This window comes from Pongo pygmaeus, chromosome 4 (assembly GCF_028885625.2).
Source record: "Pongo pygmaeus isolate AG05252 chromosome 4, NHGRI_mPonPyg2-v2.0_pri, whole genome shotgun sequence".
NCBI lineage: Eukaryota > Metazoa > Chordata > Mammalia > Primates > Hominidae > Pongo > Pongo pygmaeus.
This window is the reverse complement of record NC_072377.2, coordinates 120,088,502-120,105,686: the sequence shown is the minus strand read 5'-3', so window position 1 is coordinate 120,105,686 and position 17,185 is coordinate 120,088,502. Positions and strand designations below refer to the sequence as shown.

Below are 17,185 nucleotides of genomic sequence, written 5' to 3'. Positions count from 1 at the left end.
AAGATTGGGACATGTTGAAATGGCTGGCTAGGATTTAAGCAGAAGGAAAAGCTTAAGCAAAAGAGTGGATTTGGTAAGCACATTCAATGTGGCTGAAAGATATATTCATAAAGAAAAATAATAAAAGGCGAAATATCAAGAAAGGTAGTTTACGGCAAAAATATGAAAAAAAAATTAATGCCAGCCTGATAAGACCTATTGTATAAGAGAGTTAGAGTTATTGGAAGAATGTGACCAGGAAACAACATCATCAGTTCTGTGCTTTAGGCTAATAAATCAAGCGATTGTGAATAAAGGATACATATGGGAGAAAGCTGGAACCAAGGAATCCAGTTCAGAGGCCAGTGCCATAATCCAGCCAAAATCGAATAGAGGTTTGAATAGTGGAATAGCAATAAGATTACAAAGTAGAGAAAATGATAAGGAGATGCAAAACTTGGCAATTGGTTGAATGGGGTCTGGATAATGATGCAAGGAAGGAGTAGGCAGCAGTGGATGAGGTTTTTGAGCCTGGGTGCCTCATTGCAGAAATAGAACCTTTAGGAGTTTGGAAGAGCATTCTTGAGAGGAGTTTCACACATACTGCATCTGAGGTGCCAAAAGGTGTTGGAGATTACCATCTGCATGTAAAACTAAGGGAATGTGGGAGGCATCCACATACAGATGATCAATGAAATCCTGAGTGTGGGGGAAGGGAGGAAGTAGAGAGACGAAACAATAAAAATGTGTCAATATCACTATATTAAGAAAGTTCCTTGAGGTGGGTCAAGAGGAGGAGTCAGATGGACATAAAGATGGCAACAATAGACACTGGGGACAACTAGAGAGAGGATGGAGGAGAAAAAGGTCGAAACTGTTGGATACTATGCTCAGTACCTAGGTGACAATAACATTTGTACCAGAAACCTCAGCATCACACAATATACCCAGGTAACCTGCACATGTAACCCCCGAATCTAAAAAGTTGAAAAGAGGGTAGGCACAGTAGCTCATGCCTATAATCTCAACACTTCAGGAGGCTGAGGCAGGAAGATCACTTAAGCCTAGTAGTTCAAGCCCATGTGCAACATAACAAGACCACATCGCTACAAAAAAATTAAAAATCAGCCAAGTGTGGTGGTGCACGCCTGTAGTCCCTGCCACTCAGGAGGCATAGGCAGTAGGCTTGCCTGAGCTCAGGTGTTGAAAGCTGCAGTGAGCCAATGGCTTCACTGCACTCCAGCCTCAGTGACACAGCAAGACCTTTGTCCAAAAAAACAAAAGACAAGTCACAGACTGGGAGAAAATATATAGAAATCACACATCTGACTTGTTTCTAGAATATAAAACTCTTAAAACTCAACAATAAGAAAAGATAAATAAGTTTTTAAAAGGACAAAATACTTGGATATTTCACCAAAAATTATTTACAAATAACTAATCACATAAAAGTATGCTCAACATCATTGGTCATTATGAGAGACAGGACTAGCTGGATTTCCTAGGCCGACTAAGAATTCCTAAGCCTAGCTGGGAAAGGTGACTGCAACTACCTTTAAACACGGGGCTTGTAACTCAGCTCACATCCAACCAATCAGGTAGTAAAGAGGGCTCACTAAAATACAAATTAGGCTAAAGCAGGAGGTAAAGAAATAGTCAAATCATATATCGCCTGAGAGCATGGGGGAGGGACAATGATCGGGATATAAACCCAGGCATTAAAGCAGGGAGTGGCAACCCTCTTTGGGGGCCCTCCCATTGTATGGGAGCTGTGTTTTCACTCTATTAAATCTAGCAACTGCACACTCTTCTGGTCCGTGTCTGTTATGGCTCGAGCTGAGCTTTTGCTCGCTTTTCACCACTGCTGTTTGCCACCGTCACAGACCCGCCACTGACTTCCAGATCCGGCAGGGTGTCCGCTGCTTTTCTGATCCAGCGAGGCGCCCATTGCCGCTCCCGATCGGGCTAAAGGCTCGCCATTGTTCCTGCATGGCTAAGTGCCCAGGTTGGTCCTATTGGAGCTGAACACTAGTAGCTGGGTTCCACGGTTCTCTTCTGTGACCCACGGCTTCTAATAGAGCTATAACACTCATCGCATGGCCCAAGGTTCCATTCCTTGGAATCCGTGAAGCCAAGAACCCCAGTTCAGAGAACAAAAGGCTTGCTGCCATCCTGGGAGCGGTGGCCACCATCTTGGGAGCTCTAAGAACAAAGACCTGCCCATAACAATTAGAGATATAGAAAATGAACAACACAATGCAATATCAGCACACCTCTATTTGGCCAAAATCGGTAAAACTGACAATACCTGGTGAGGATGCGGGGCAACTAAAACTCATATATTGCTGTTGAGAATGCGAAATGGCACAGACCCTTTGCAAATTAGTTTGTCAATTTCTTGCAAATTTAAACATGCACTGACTAAATGGCCCAGCAATCTCACTCCTAGGTATTTACTCAAGTGAAATGAAAATTTGTATTCACCCCAAAAAATATTTGTTGAATAAATTAATGAATGAATAATAAACGAATGGAGCTATCATAATGTAAAATAACTAGATAATATCTAAAATTGCTGAAACAAAAAACAATATAAGCCTATTTTTGGGAAAAGGAAGTAACTAGCACAAGGAATAGTTAGAAGAGTTAAGAGACTGACTCTTTAAGCACAGGACAGATGGTTGGGAATGGTTAAAAGGGCCTGCTGCTTTTCATTGACCTTCCAGTACTATAGATTTTTTTTAAACTATGTGAATATATTACTTTCATAAAAATGTAAAAAGAAAAAGAGGAGTCAGAGAAAGAAAATGAATTGTCAGAAAAATTTAGAAGTTTTATCAACTGAAATGCAGAAAAGATAAATTGTTTGCATTTTATTTTTGTTGTTCATTCCAAATATTTATGGATTAGACTAGCTGAAATGAAGTAATTAAGAGACTCAATAGAAAACACTGCTAAGAATAAAAAATAATTTGAGTAAACAATGAAAAGTTTACAGGTTACTCTGTCACAAAATACTTTGTTAATTCACTACCCCGCAGCAACACACATCACCAAGGCTGGCTTCTGAAATGCTTTCTACTTGTAGCCATTTTTGAACAATAGGTGATTGAGCTTTTAACAACACCGTTGGAATATAATGTAGCGAGTTTTACCAGAGATGTTTAAGACTACCTGGCACAAGTAAATTTCATTGTATACATGTATATACACGAGGGAGGGCGATCATAGTCTAGAAAAAAACAGGTCTTCAAAAGTCTAGAACTTTAATAACCTTAAATCCAAATTATTCCCTGCGTCCATCTATAATGAGAAGGAAGAAATCTACACTTGCATTTCTTCCATCTTTCACATCTTTCTCATTTAAATCCTACTGTACTTGATTTGTGTTGTTCCCAACGTACTAGGTGCTATGCATGACGTAGAAACGTGTTTCCTTATATGTATGTACCAGCAGGCTCCTTCAAGCACATGCCTAAGGTTGAAAGACTCAAATCTAATTAGAGCCTCTTAAATTATTGCGTCAGAGCCCTATCCCCTCAGAAAAAGCCCCCTTTTACACCATCAAATGAAATATCAGGTTCTTTGCACTGGATATTTTTTAAAAGAAAATATTTGATTTTAAAATCAAAGAGTTCTTGGTTTTCCATCATTTCACTAATTGTGTTACTAGAGACCCGAGTCTCCTTTGTCAAAATATATTTCAGTACACATTTAAAAAAATAAGTGTGTGTGTATACTTAAATATATATATATATATAGTCTTGGACCTATTTTCATCTAGCCTGGGGCATATTGTGGATAGTTTCAATCGACAAAACAGGCACTCTCTGGCCTAGGAGTGGAATCCATCCTCAATTTTCGCAGGCTCATCACAATTCTCTATTTGGAAGAAGTGTCCCTCTCATTCCCTTTTCTTTTCCTCCTTTACTCAGCGTCCGTCCCCGCAGCCATCTCCTCCGACCCTTTTTGTCTACGTCCCAGCGTCGCGAACCACAGCGGCGGAGGTGGAGCGGGGAGAGGCGTTAGGCCGGACGGCTAAAACGCGCCGTTAAAGTGGGGGAGAGATTGCGCGGAGCCCACGCGAGCCCTGGGACGCCGGAGACAACGGGGCTCTTGGGAAGGCGCGGAGCCCGGGGGAGCCGGGGATGTGCGCGTGGGCCGTGTCCGCAGGGTCTCCCCGCCTCCGCCACCTTTCTTGGGTGGCTCTCCGCCTCGTCCTCCCTCCAAGGGCCGTTGGTACATTCCTAGTGACTCCAAGCGCTTAAAAGGGGCCCGGGAGGATGAACCCCACAGATCTGAACCTGATTTGTGTGCGCGCCGCGTCTCCAACGAGCCCGGATCCACTGCGCTGCCAGGGGCCTGGGGGTGGGTCTCTTGCTGTCTCTGCGACGACATCCTTACGTTTTGGCACTCTAATGCTGGGTTTGTGCGTGTGTGTCTGCTTAGCGGTCTAGCGGGCTGTTAGGCTCCCTCGCCCCCAGCTCCTTGGCTTGCTCAGCTCCTCCACCGCAGCCCAGCAGTGAGACGCGCGCGCCACCAGCTCCCCACGAGATGGAGCAGACCGAAGTGCTGAAGCCACGGACCCTGGCCGATCTGATCCGCATCCTGCACCAGCTCTTCGCCGGCGATGAGGTCAATGTAGAGGAGGTGCAGGCCATCATGGAAGCCTACGAGAGCGACCCCACCGAGTGGGCAATGTACGCCAAGTTCGACCAGTACAGGTGAGCGCGCTGCAGCTTCAATGCCAGGCGGCGCCCACTCGCCCAGTCTGAGGAGGAATGGACGTGGGGGATGCAGCCCATAGTGACTGGCTCGGGAAGCTCGGGCCGCGCTGCGTCCACCGCTCGCCCCCTCGCTGGCGAGCCGCGGGGCTGGCACGACTCACTTGGGGCTCCGCGGCCACAGCGCAGGCGGAAGGTGGATCCTACTGGCCTTGCTGGCCTCCGGCCGGGGACGGCGGACAGGCGCCGGGAAGGGAGGCCACCGCGCGTCTGCGAGATTTTCTGTTCTCTTTTGTCCCGCAAACCCCTCTGCTTCTAAACCACCAGTCCTCCCGCCCCTGGCCTCGGGAGCAATGCCCACACTCCCAAGCCATCGTTAACCCCGGGCGCGGAGATGCGGAGAGACCGCACTCAGGTTCGGGCCCGCCGGGCACCTTAAGGAACCGTCTGGCCGGACTAGCAGAGGGTGCTCCCAGGGGGGCACTACATCAGCCATCGGGAGAAGTGGGTGATGTTGAAGAAGACAAGTCACCCGCGTCAGTTCTCCATCACTGCGCCTTCGGTCGCCTGCAACCGGGCACCTTATAGCAAGCATTTTTACTCACGTAAAATAGCGTCTTGTGGCCGTCAGCTGCCACTACGCAATTTCTGCTGTTCCCTTTCCCAAACCAATTTAACTAACTTCCCCGACTATGGGTTTATTCAAATCCACTGCCAGGTTTCGCAAATTAAATATTCGACCGTCGTTTTTTTCAGCCCCCAAATGATCTGATTTCTCTTATCCTTGGTTCTGACGATCTGTAATGTAAATTAAAGACCCCAACTTCCCAGATGTACTTGAGTGAGGTGCCCTGGTAAGCTGGCGTTTTTGCAGCCCCGGCTTGGTGATTAAGTCGAATCTCTCTACCAATCATCCGGGGCCAGAGGTAAAATTTAATCACCCCGAAGTGTGAGAGGTTCTACTTTTTCTGAGCAGTCAGTGCGTCAGTCTTTATGGTTTTTTGGGTTTAGATTAGGAGAAAGGGGTAAGTGAAAGAAAAGAATAAGGAAAGAAGTAAGTTTGTTTTTCTTGGGAGCAGGTTCTTTTAGTCACTCTTTAACATGTAGGATGTTTCGTAAAGTTTTGTTGGCATGGGCGGTTTCAACTGTATTTTAGGATTTGAAATAGAAAAAGTGAAGACCACTAAGGATCCCGTTTTTCATATACAAGTGACTTGAGGAAATTCCTTTGGTTCCTATCAGCTTAGTTCATGGTAGAACCCTTCTGTAGCCGTGAAAGCTAGCAGAGAGTCTAGCTTTTAAATTTTCTTGCATTTGCTCCAGGTAATTGAAGACTTGTTATGGGACAGGTACTCTTCCAGACACTTGACACGTATGAGGAATGGTAGGCAATGCAGAGGTTGAATGACTTGCACTAGGTCTTCTATCGAGTAGCGAGTAGCGGAGTAGGAGTAGCGGCTCCAGGCTCCGGGGTTAGCATTATTGTTCCCGAGCCTACACTCTAAAGCACTGTTAAACCAGGACAGGTTGTAACAGTTTTTAATCTTTAATCTTTAGAACAAGTGTATTTTCAAGGACCTTGAATTAGTCTTGATTAACAAACTCTAAACCTTTTGAAGTGCAACCAGTTGGGTTGATTGGTCTTTTCACAGATATCTGAGGTACAGCTCATTAACATAATGGATGTAGTTCTGAGGGGGCAGTTGGGGGAAGACAGGAGATGGGAGAGAAGTCAATTCTACAGGATTTTTTGCATTAAATAGGTGCCTAGCGCTGTGAAGGATTCTGTTCTCTGACTTTGGGAGGGCCAGTGCAGAAGAATCAAGACAGAATATGCTCCAATGTGGGCCAGGCTGTGAATTCTTTGAAAGAAGCTGCAGAGAAGCAAGAAAGATTATCCTAAGACTTCTGGAGGAAGAATTAGGATCCTTCTGCAGGAACTCAGTTTACTGTGAATTGAAGGTTGTGTGCACAGCTTCTTGTTAGGTCATAAAGGCTACAAAGTAGGGAAAACTGAGGCTAAAAAGCACTTACTAAATAACTCCCTCTAGGATCATGCTCTTCGGACACCTCGGGGTGGGGAGGAATGGGACAGGATGGAAGGGGCATGCTGGACAAGAGTTAACTGATGACCAAGGGAAAAAAAAACTCCCCAAAAATGGAGTAAAGTCCCCTTTTCTTTAACATGACAGTCTAAACGAATGTCATAATTATGAAACTTTGCTAACTAGATGCTGTCAACAGTACACCTTGGACCAATAGAAACTTTGACGTTGATTTTGCTTTTTTCATGGTCGTTGTCGTGGTTTGCAGTTTGTTGTTGGTGGCAGTGGTGGTGGTTGGTTGTGGTGTGTGTGTCTGTGTGTATGTGTTTGCCAGTTACTGGTTTCTCCTAATTGTAAGAGGTTTAGAGGGTTCTTTACTTCACTAATGTAGTCTTCTTTGTTCTGGTACTTAGATCAGCCCCCACGGTATTTGTGGAAGACTTTTCATTATAAGGGCTTTTGAATGTGGTTTGTGTCTAGGCTTTAGTAAAACTAAGAATTCTAGAACAGCTATTTAATGAAACCTTGTTTCTCAAGTCCTGATTTAGCTACAGGCAGAAAAAAGAAAAAAAGAAAAAAAAAAAAAAAACAATAGCAACATTCTTGCCTGAACCAGTAATGCACTTTGGAAATACTTTCTCTGAGAAACTTACTCCATCAGTTTGAGGCTGTCACATTGAGAAACATGCAATTGCGGGTTTTTTTCCTGTTATTTTTCTTGTGCCATTAATTAAAACTGAGCAGCTACCTCTGTAAATGCAGCGGTTCAAAATGAACTGTGAAAAAGGATTTTTCATTTGTGTTGGATTTCTAATTAGAAAACTGCATTCAAAGTTGCTTAGAGGTGGAAATGTTAACATTTGTGAATAAATGGTACTTGGTGACACACTTATTTTTTCCAGTGCTTGTTTCAGCAACCAAATTAAAACTTCTGAATATATTGTTTTCTTTTTAGGTATACCCGAAATCTTGTGGATCAAGGAAATGGAAAATTTAATTTGATGATTCTCTGTTGGGGTGAAGGACATGGCAGGTAAAATAACTATTCATTCACAGATATTTATTAAAGCATGTTTTCTAGCATATGAAAAATATAGTACCAGGCTAGCCACAGGTCTTACAAGTAGTAACAAATATCTTTTTTTTTGAGATGGTGGTTCGCCCTTGTTGCCCAGGCTGGAGTGAAATGGCATGATCTCAGCTCACTGCAACCTCCGTCTCCTGGGTTCAAGCGATTCTCCTGCCTTAGCCTCCTGAGTAGCTGGGATTACAGGCATGCGCCACCACGCCTGGCTAATTTTGTATTTTTAGTAGAGATGGGGTTTCACCATGTTGGTTAGGCTGGTCTCGAACTCCTGACCTCGGGTGATCCACTCACCTCGGCATCCCAAAGTGCTGGGATTACAGGTATGAGCCACCACACCCAGCCCTTATTTTCTAATTACTTGTTCACAGTGTTCCCTAATCCCAACAAAAATTATCAATGGAATTAGCACAGGGCATTCAGGCATACACCACACATATTAAAACCAGCCCCCCAAATGAATAGTAAATCAAAGGAGGTAAGTAAACCCCTTAAGTTAACCATACTCTGTTTTCTGTGCAGTCAAATTTTATGGGAAATTGTGTTTACACTTGACGTTTGTGGTGTTTGAGGTGTGTAAACAATCGTGGGACCAAAGACCAAAGGATGGAGATTTGAAGCTAGAAAAGCATTGCAAATTCAGAAAATTTCTTTCTACTTCAAGTTAATTCTTTAGTTTCCTTACTGAAAAGGCAACTTGTACTGATTCTTTGAAACTTAGCTCCTTAATTTGTCTTTAGTTTCACGTTTGACAGTCTTATTATCAACTAAGTATTACTATCTTTTGAAACATATCTTTCTCAGTCTTTTGAGAATGGTAAAAGCAATAATTTAGATCCATTTTTAGGAAAGAAAACATGAATTTATAAGTGTTTAGAAAGTTAGGTCTGTAGAGTGCATTTATTTACTCATATGGAATGAAGTGTTTCCCTTTATTCTCTCAATATTTTTGAAAGCACATTATGTCCGGAGTGGGACTAGGCTCTGTGGATTTAGGAAACACATTCTTTTTATGGTACATATATAGATTAATAAAGTTCAATATATGAAATGAATACCCAAAATGTATATAGATACATATATTTTAATTAACCCTGTAACCACGACTGCTTCATATACTTAAATACTATTTACTCTGAGATTGCATAAATAAATCCTTTGTTTCCTCAAATCCAATTAACTTTTTCCCACCAATGTTGGAAGGTAATCACAGGTAGAGCACTCTAAATTGACACAATGTTAACATTTTGTATACAGTATAACTTTAGGATGGTAATACACATGTAGATACCTTCTCTCCCACAGCTCCCCAAAGGAAGGAGAAAAGACAAAAAGCCTTGGGGAAAAAACATTAAATGTTAAGTGGATCTTCTCAGTGTGGTACAATTACTATGGATGATTGTCTTAATCCTTTCTAAAATTTCTCTAATGTAGTTTCATAATCAAATTCTAGCCCAGTTTAAGTGAGTTATATGTATTTGGGGGAAGATAAAATGTTGCTGGTTTTGTGTTTCTGTTATCAAAGTAGTATAACAAAGTTATGCATCAAAATTGTATGTATCAAAATTGTACCTTTTATATGAATTGATATAGATGACATATTATTACTTTACCCTGAACATTGTTGAACTGTAAATTGATAACATTTTAAAAATTCAGCTGAAATGGATTTTGGCTGGGGAGATGGCTTATTGACAGTGTGCAGGTGTCAGTTCTGGGAAGACTATTACTGCAGGTCTGGATACTAGACCATCTACTGAGTTCGGTTGTCATTTTGTGTACATATAGCAGTATTCATGATCATACCAACTCCCACTGCTTTCTGAAGATGCTACAGGGAAATCTAAAGGAGACATTATTTGCCTGGCCTGACAAAAAATCCAATGAGATGGTCAAGAAGTCTGAAAGAGTCTTGAGGGAAAACCAGTGTGCCTACATCAATGGTAACATCTTATTCTTTTTCTAAGGGCAAGTGGGAAGAACCATGACCTTTTGTCTGAAATATTGGTTACTTACACTTTTTATGCAGTAGAACCTGGATCATGAGTCATGATTTAAAATACTTGGGAAATGACTTAAACATAGCAGGTTTTGTTTTTTAAGCCTTTGCGTCTTGGTTGGAATAACTTATTGAAAACATATGCATGCAGATTAGTATCCACTGAAAAGTCATTTACTTGCCAAGACTTAAGACGGTTAAAATAAAATATGAATTTACTTCAGTGGAGTCTTTCAACAAAAGAGATCAAGTTGGAAACATTGGCCTTGTGTTAGAAAATAGAACAAAATGTTCTGTAACTAATTAAGCATGCTAGCCAGTCTCTGTTTTTCTAAAATACTTATAGCATACCTAAAAAGTATCCTCCAGGGAAATTTTACAAAGCACATTATTGGCCAGTGATTTATACATATCTTACCAAGAATTCATTATCTTTGCTAAATGGGATATGGGATAGCCAAATACTTTTCAAGAGAGGCAGTGATTAATTTCCATATTCCTAAAAGGAATAGCAACTTTCCAAAAAGCTCATTAAAATGTATATGAGACAGATCGTTTTTTATTCCCTTTTACATAGGAGGTTGCCAACACATAGGAAAATTAAACAATTTGTCCAAGGTCACTCAGTTTTTAAATGGCAACCATAATTTGAACCTAAGCAATTTGATTCAAAAACCTATGTTCTTCATCAGCATGTACCCCACCTATGTAAAGTATTATAGAGCTTTGGGGGATTTTTTTTTGGCAAAGCAAGTTTTTTTCTTCATAAATCTTACTGGCCTCGATATTTGGCCTGTATGCAAGTCACTTGCAAAGATCAGATGGTATGGGAAGTTGTCCTTCATTCACATAACACAAGGATGTTAGTTTCCTATGTGGCAGGAAGCTCTGATTCATTTACCCAAATAATGTGAGGGTTGCTGTCTATAAGGCACACCAGATTTCCAAGAAAATTCTGTTGTCTGTACATTCACAGTAAAGCCACACACCTTTCAGAATAATTACTTTCAGCTGGAGTCAGAGTGCTTGTGAAAATAGATCAGATCTTTAAGAATAGGTAAGCTTTTTCAAGGGTCTTCAATGCAAAAGCCTATAGAATCCCAACAGATAAGGAAGTGGTATACATCAGGGATAAAGCTGTGGTGAGGCCTGGTATGAACTGGAGTATACAAGCCTCATATTAAGGTGACAGCAGTGGCCACTCAGCTCCAGTGAGATCAACCTGGTTTCTTTTTCCATAGAAGTTGGAAATTCTGGGTTTTATATGAAATTTTGCCAATTATTAAAATATTTGGTGGGATATGTTAATTATTTCTGTAGACTAACTACCCAAATAACTTAAAAGCCACAAATTTTCAACCTCTGATTCTTACAGATGCAGGAGTAGGGGTGGAGATGGATAGTGATCAGGGGGAAGGATGTTGCAAGTACAAGGAAGAGCCCAAGTGAAGGTACAATTGTTGTAAAAAATGGAAACTATTCAAGCATTGGGGGAAGGAAAGAAAGAAGAATGGGTTTGGTCAGTGGATTAGCAGGAGAGTAAAGTGAGCTCAGGGTATGGACCTGCAAGACCAGCTAAAAATAAGGACTTTCTTTGGTCAGCAGAGTTGTAATTGGGAATATCTTGAATCAATTTGGTAGCAGCATGCAGCATAGGGTGGAGGAGAAGGGAGGACTGGGGCAAGGAGACCAAGCTGCCTATTGTAATGAGCAAAAGGTTGACAGGGCCTGGACCTAACTGTCCTTCATAAATATCCCCAAGAAAAGTCCAGTATTACTGTGACAGAGGGTACACCATGACCATAAAGGAAAAAGAAGCAAAGATCAAAATATAATAATAATGCCTGGATTATTACTAGGAGCTTCTCTAAAGGATGGGTGACTTGTTTTTGCAGGGTCTTTGCTTGCAGGATTGTCAGCATGCATTAGATGATGCATGGACCTGCAGTGTTGAACATTTGTTCAAAACTGTGCTTTAGCCAGTATATTATGAACACAACAAGCTACAGGATCAAAGAATTTGCAGATCTGAGAATTAGGCACCAGTTTTAGAAATAAGGAAAATGAAAGATCCTAGAAGGTGTGACTTGTTCAAAGATAGCTTCGCTAATTACCTGGAAGTAGAACTTAAGTCTTCTGGTTCTATGCTTCGTTCTTCTTTATGATGTGCACTCATGGAGCTAGATCATAAAGAAGAAAGCACAAAGCCACATGGGGTGCCCACATTAGTTATGCTAAATTCATTACTTGATTAATCCCTGAAACTTTCTTGTAACTGTATAAGTTTATTAACATTTTTTAATTGAGTATTTAATCTTGATTTTTGTTGTGTGTGTGTGTGTGTTTTTTTTTAATCTTCTTGAAGATCTCTCTCCCAGGGCCTCTTGACTGCTTCAGCACAGATCCGTTGATCTCTAGGCCAGGGGTGAGCTGTGATCCTGAGATTCCTTACAATGTAAGGCTTACATTCTCTCAAGCTTTCCCTTTGCTGTTTCCTGTGGCTGGATCCCCTCTTTACTGATCTCATGATTTTTTTTTATTCTTGGTTGATGCCTTTGTTTTGGTGGAGCATATGCTCCAATGGCTCCACAAGAAAGGATTCATGGAAGGTAAATTTTTGAGACCCCATATATTTAAAAATCTCTATATTCAACTCTTACAACTTGATTGATAATTTAGCTATGTTATGGATTATCACCTGATAAACATCTTCCCTCAGAACCATGAGGGTAATTCCTTTGTCTTTTAGTTACTAGTGTTCTTATCAAAAGCGTAGGGCTGGCCGGGTGTCCTGACTCACACCTGTAATCCCAGCACTTTGGGAGGCTAAGATGGAAGAATTGCTTGAGCCCAGGAGTTCAAGAACAGCCTGGACAACATGTTGAAATCCCATCTCTACCAAAAACACAAAAATTAGCTGGGCATGGTGGCAGGTGTCTGTAGTCCCAGATACTTGGGAAGCTGAGTGGGAGGATCACTTGAGCCCGGGAGGTGGAGGCTGCAATGAGCCAAGATCCCACTGCTATACTTCAGGATGGACAGCAGAATGAGACCCTGTTTTGTTTGTTTGTTTGTTTTTTTAAAAAAACCTAGTCCCATTCTGATTTTTGAATCTTTCTATTTTCTTTCTGGAAACTTTTGGGATCTTCTCTTTTGGTGCCTTCTCTCTATCCTCAGTATTCTGAAATTTCGTAGTGATGTATCTTGTTTGATGACTCATTCATTGTGCTGGGTACTCAGTGGGTTTTTAAATCTGGGAATTCGTGTCCTTCAACTCAGGAAAACATTAACAGGTTATTTCTTTGAATTTTTTTTTTAATTCTGTTTCTGAAACTCCTATTTGGATATTAAACCTCTTGAACTGTTCCTCTTTTTTTTCCTCTTTCTTTTCTATTTTCTATCTTTGTCCTTTTGTTCTTTGAGTCTTCCTCAGCATTTCCTGCCAACCCTTTTCTGGTTTCTGTTTCTTCAACCTCTTTTTGTTTTATGGTCCCTTTTATGGTATTTTCTCTTATTTCTGGGAAAACATTAATGATAGGTTTTTGAATACTTCCCCTGAGTAGTCTCTGTTGCAGGTTGCTTTTTTGTTTGCTCTGACCTCTGTCTTTCATACTAGAGGCCTTGCTCAAATGTCTGGTGACCTTGGCAATGTGCTAATATTTAAAAACCAAGAACAAAAAAATTAATTGGTAACCCTGAACATGAGTGGAGCTTGTCAACTGGATTTCACTTTTCGATAGTCTGGCAGAGCCTTTTTCTTCAGGAACTTCCAGCGACAATATCTTTAAAGCTTTTTTCTTGAGCCATCAGATTCTCTGAGTAGCTGCTTCCTATCTTCTGCCTGGAAAGAAAAATCTTGTCTGGCAGCATTCTCGCAGCTAGGTGATGACTAAAGCAGGGATTTTTACCATTCAGTATGGAAGCTTTTGTTTAATTCACCTGTTTTTCACCTGATTTCCATCAGTCCCAAGTTGATCTCTTACACTCTTTCTAGAGACTAGACCTTTATCTGCTGCTGAAAAGAAAGAAGAGAGAGAACTGGTAAAAGGGTTTTGAGACTCTACTTCTTAAACAGGCTTTAAACCAGTTCTTATATCTACAGCCCTATCTTTACCCTCATTTCCAGAAGTACCTGGTGCTGTCAATTCCTGTGCTATTTGGAGTTTCAAGATATAAATCAGGTTATTTCTTGGTTTTCCCCATGGATGGCTTAGGATTTAGCTTTCTCTGCTCTGTAAAGCTATCCATCTTACTTTCTAAGCTTTCAAATTTTTGTTAGTGTTTTCTCTTTTCCTATTTTGTCTTTGTATATTGATGTCTTTTTTTTTATTTTTTTACTGCCATTGGAGAGGGTTTTCAGGAAGGAGCAGAGGCTAATGCATGCAAGTCGCTTACTATCTTTAACTGCAAGTTCAATTCTAATTAATATCTATTCCGTTTGCATCACAATTGATTCATGATCTCAGATGACTCACAGAGATTTTACCTGCAGCTGTTGTCTAGGCTCCTTTATCTATTTTTCCCTCTTGGATATTGTTTAGATTCCATTGGCTTACATCGAGTAGAGAACATCAGCCATACGGAACCTGCCGTGAGCCTTCACTTGTACAGTCCACCTTTTGATACATGCCATGCCTTTGATCAAAGAACAGGACATAAAAACAAAGTCACAATGACATTCCATAGTAAATTTGGAATCAGAACTCCAAATGTGAGTATAATTTCTTCTAGGTTTAAATGCTCTGTAGGTTGGCACTGTTACACTGTATGTATGCAAAGAATGAGATGAGTCTTAATTCATGGATAAGGCCCAATATATCTTGATTGTTTTATTTAACTTTAGAGACTATCTTTTCAATTTATTTTTAAAAACTTATTATGTTAGATCCAAAGATTATTTGAGAAAATTCAAAATGTATGCTTGGGTTTAAAGAAAATGTTTTCATTTGCTTGGGAAATAAGAGTGAAAACTATTATTTGATATAACTGTTACTGCCATGACTTACTATTCATAGGTCTAATTTGCTGGGCCAACAGGAATAAGTTGCATAGTTAACCTTTGTAAAGGTTATTCTGATGATATAACTAAAAATTGTCTGTTTTGTTTGCCAAGGTTGCTTATTCTTAGAGTTGTTATGCCATTTATACCACAAATAAGAATAGACTACACTACCATGTTCCTCCTTGAGAAACAAGCATTTCCTACTAAAAATAAAAAGGTAACCAACACTAATATAGCAGGGCAGTCTTCTGCCTCTGAAATAAGTTTGTCATTTAGAGGAATAGTCTTTATTTAATTATCAGAATATTCAGAAATAGACAATGTGTGAAAATAGAGACCAAAACAATCCTTATGAGTCTTAATGAAAGCACAGCCTCTGAGGGAAGCCAGGGCAGAATTTTCTCATATCTCCCCACTTCGTCTTTATCTTCCACATTCCAAACCCTAAGAGGTATTCTATTGCAGGAAAAACAGCAAGGCTCCCTTGGCCTTGCTGAGTTTTCATACACTGCTACAAAAGCAGAACTATTTAGAATGAGTTAAAATGTCTTTTGTAAAGATTCTTACACAGCTTTCTTTTTTTCCCTTTTTTACAGGCAATTTCGGGCTCGCTGGAGAACAACTAAGGAGCACCAAACCCTCTGAGGTTTTACTTTAAGGCTCGCTGTATGTTTGCCTTGGACAAAAAGGCTGCCTACCACGTGCTATCCAGTAATAATATACTTAAATAAGCCAATACTTAGATCTACTGTAAGGCAGATGCTAATTATAAGGCATTAAGTAAGCAAATAGTGCCCTCAGCTACTGCAGAAGAAAAGTCCCACTGAGGAAAAGAAAGTCTTGGGATTTTTAAAGGCAAGTTTTCAAGTGCTCTCATAGTTCTATCCTCTAATTCCATTAAATCCATACTAGGAGCGTCAGTGAGGGTTTTCATAGCTTTTGGAAATACTTTGGTTTCTGAACTATAATTAGCAAGATGTAAAAACAGAAACGTCAAACGTCAAATGTTTGCTTTGTTACCTGGAGGACTAAATGTAGATGTCTTTAGTATACTTTGTATGTTCTTAATATTGGAAGATAATTTTGTGAATCTGTAGATTTTATTTTTTCAGTCTTACCTTACAAATTTCTTTTCTATGAATAATAGAGGAACTTACGGCACTCTGCCATTTGGTAATGAAAGGAAGTGCAGAGGATTTAGAAAAGTACATGCTCCCCAGACCACAACAAACCAAAACATAAACTCATGTCTGTGTCCCGTGGTCATAGTCAAAGATTTTATACTGCTAAAATTGCCAAATAATTTTAATAAAGTGGATTTGAACACAATTTGAAGTTGTCTTTCTGATTAACATGATACAAACTTCACATAAATCAGTTTCTTAGATCTAGATATACAAAAGCACTGTGACAAATGGTTTTTTTTTTTGAGACAGAGTCTCGCTCTGTCGCCCAGGCTGGAGTGCAGTGGTGCAATCTCAGCTCACTGTAAGCTCCGCCTCCCGGGTTCACACCATTCTCCTGCCTCTGCCTCCTGAGTAGCTGGGACTACAGGCGCCCGCCACCACACCGGGTTAATTTTTTTTGTTTTGTTTTGTTTTGTTTTTTGAGACGGAGTCTGGCTCTTTCGCCTAGGCCGGAGTGCAGAGGCGCTGTCTCGGCTCACTGCAAGCTCTGCCTCCCAGGTTCACGCCATTCTCCTGCCTCAGCCTCCCGAGTAGCTGGGACTACAGGCACCTGCCACCGTGCCCGGCTAATTTTTTGTATTTTCAGTAGAGACGGGGTTTCACTGTGTTAGCCAGGATGGTCTCAATCTCCTGACCTCGTGATTCGCCCACCTCGGCCTCCCAAAGTGCTGGGATTACAGGCGTGAGCCACCGTGCCCGGCCATTTTTTGTATTTTTAGTAGAGACAGGGTTTCACCATTCGATGGTCTCGATCTCCTGACCTCGTGATCTGCCCACCTTGGCCTACCAAAGTGCTGAGATTACAGGCGTGAGCCACCGCGCCCAGCTGACAAATGCTTTTATGATGTAAGAATATAAGAGAGCCAAAAGACATTCAAAAACAACTTAATCTTTTTGGACTTAATATCTTCACTAACTGGTGAGAGACACCAACCTGAGAGCCTCTGGCTGTAGTGTGGCTCAGACATGGTCAGTTTTGCCTGAAAATTTTGTGTCTATATCTGTATGTGTTTAAATATGGATTGGTTTTCAACATTTAAAAACTGGAGATTTCATAGAAGTTGAGGGATTCTAGCTGCTCAAAATTGGAATTATCTAGAACACTTGGTCTGCACTGCATTTTTATTGGTATTAGTTGGCTAGGCTAGGGTTTGCCTCTTAAATG

General features: G+C 40.9%; 1 protein-coding gene across 1 annotated transcript; it reads left to right on the top strand.

Moving 5' to 3' along the window:
• Positions 1-3,974: 3,974 nt before the first annotated feature.
• Positions 3,975-16,162, top strand: CDO1 (cysteine dioxygenase type 1). The gene is made up of 5 exons (XM_054488492.1): positions 3,975-4,703; positions 7,704-7,781; positions 9,621-9,775; positions 14,373-14,542; positions 15,430-16,162. Exons 1-5 carry the CDS (start codon positions 4,534-4,536, stop codon positions 15,457-15,459), a joined length of 603 nt encoding a protein of 200 aa, XP_054344467.1. The 5' UTR covers positions 3,975-4,533; the 3' UTR covers positions 15,460-16,162.
• Positions 16,163-17,185: the final 1,023 nt, after the last annotated feature.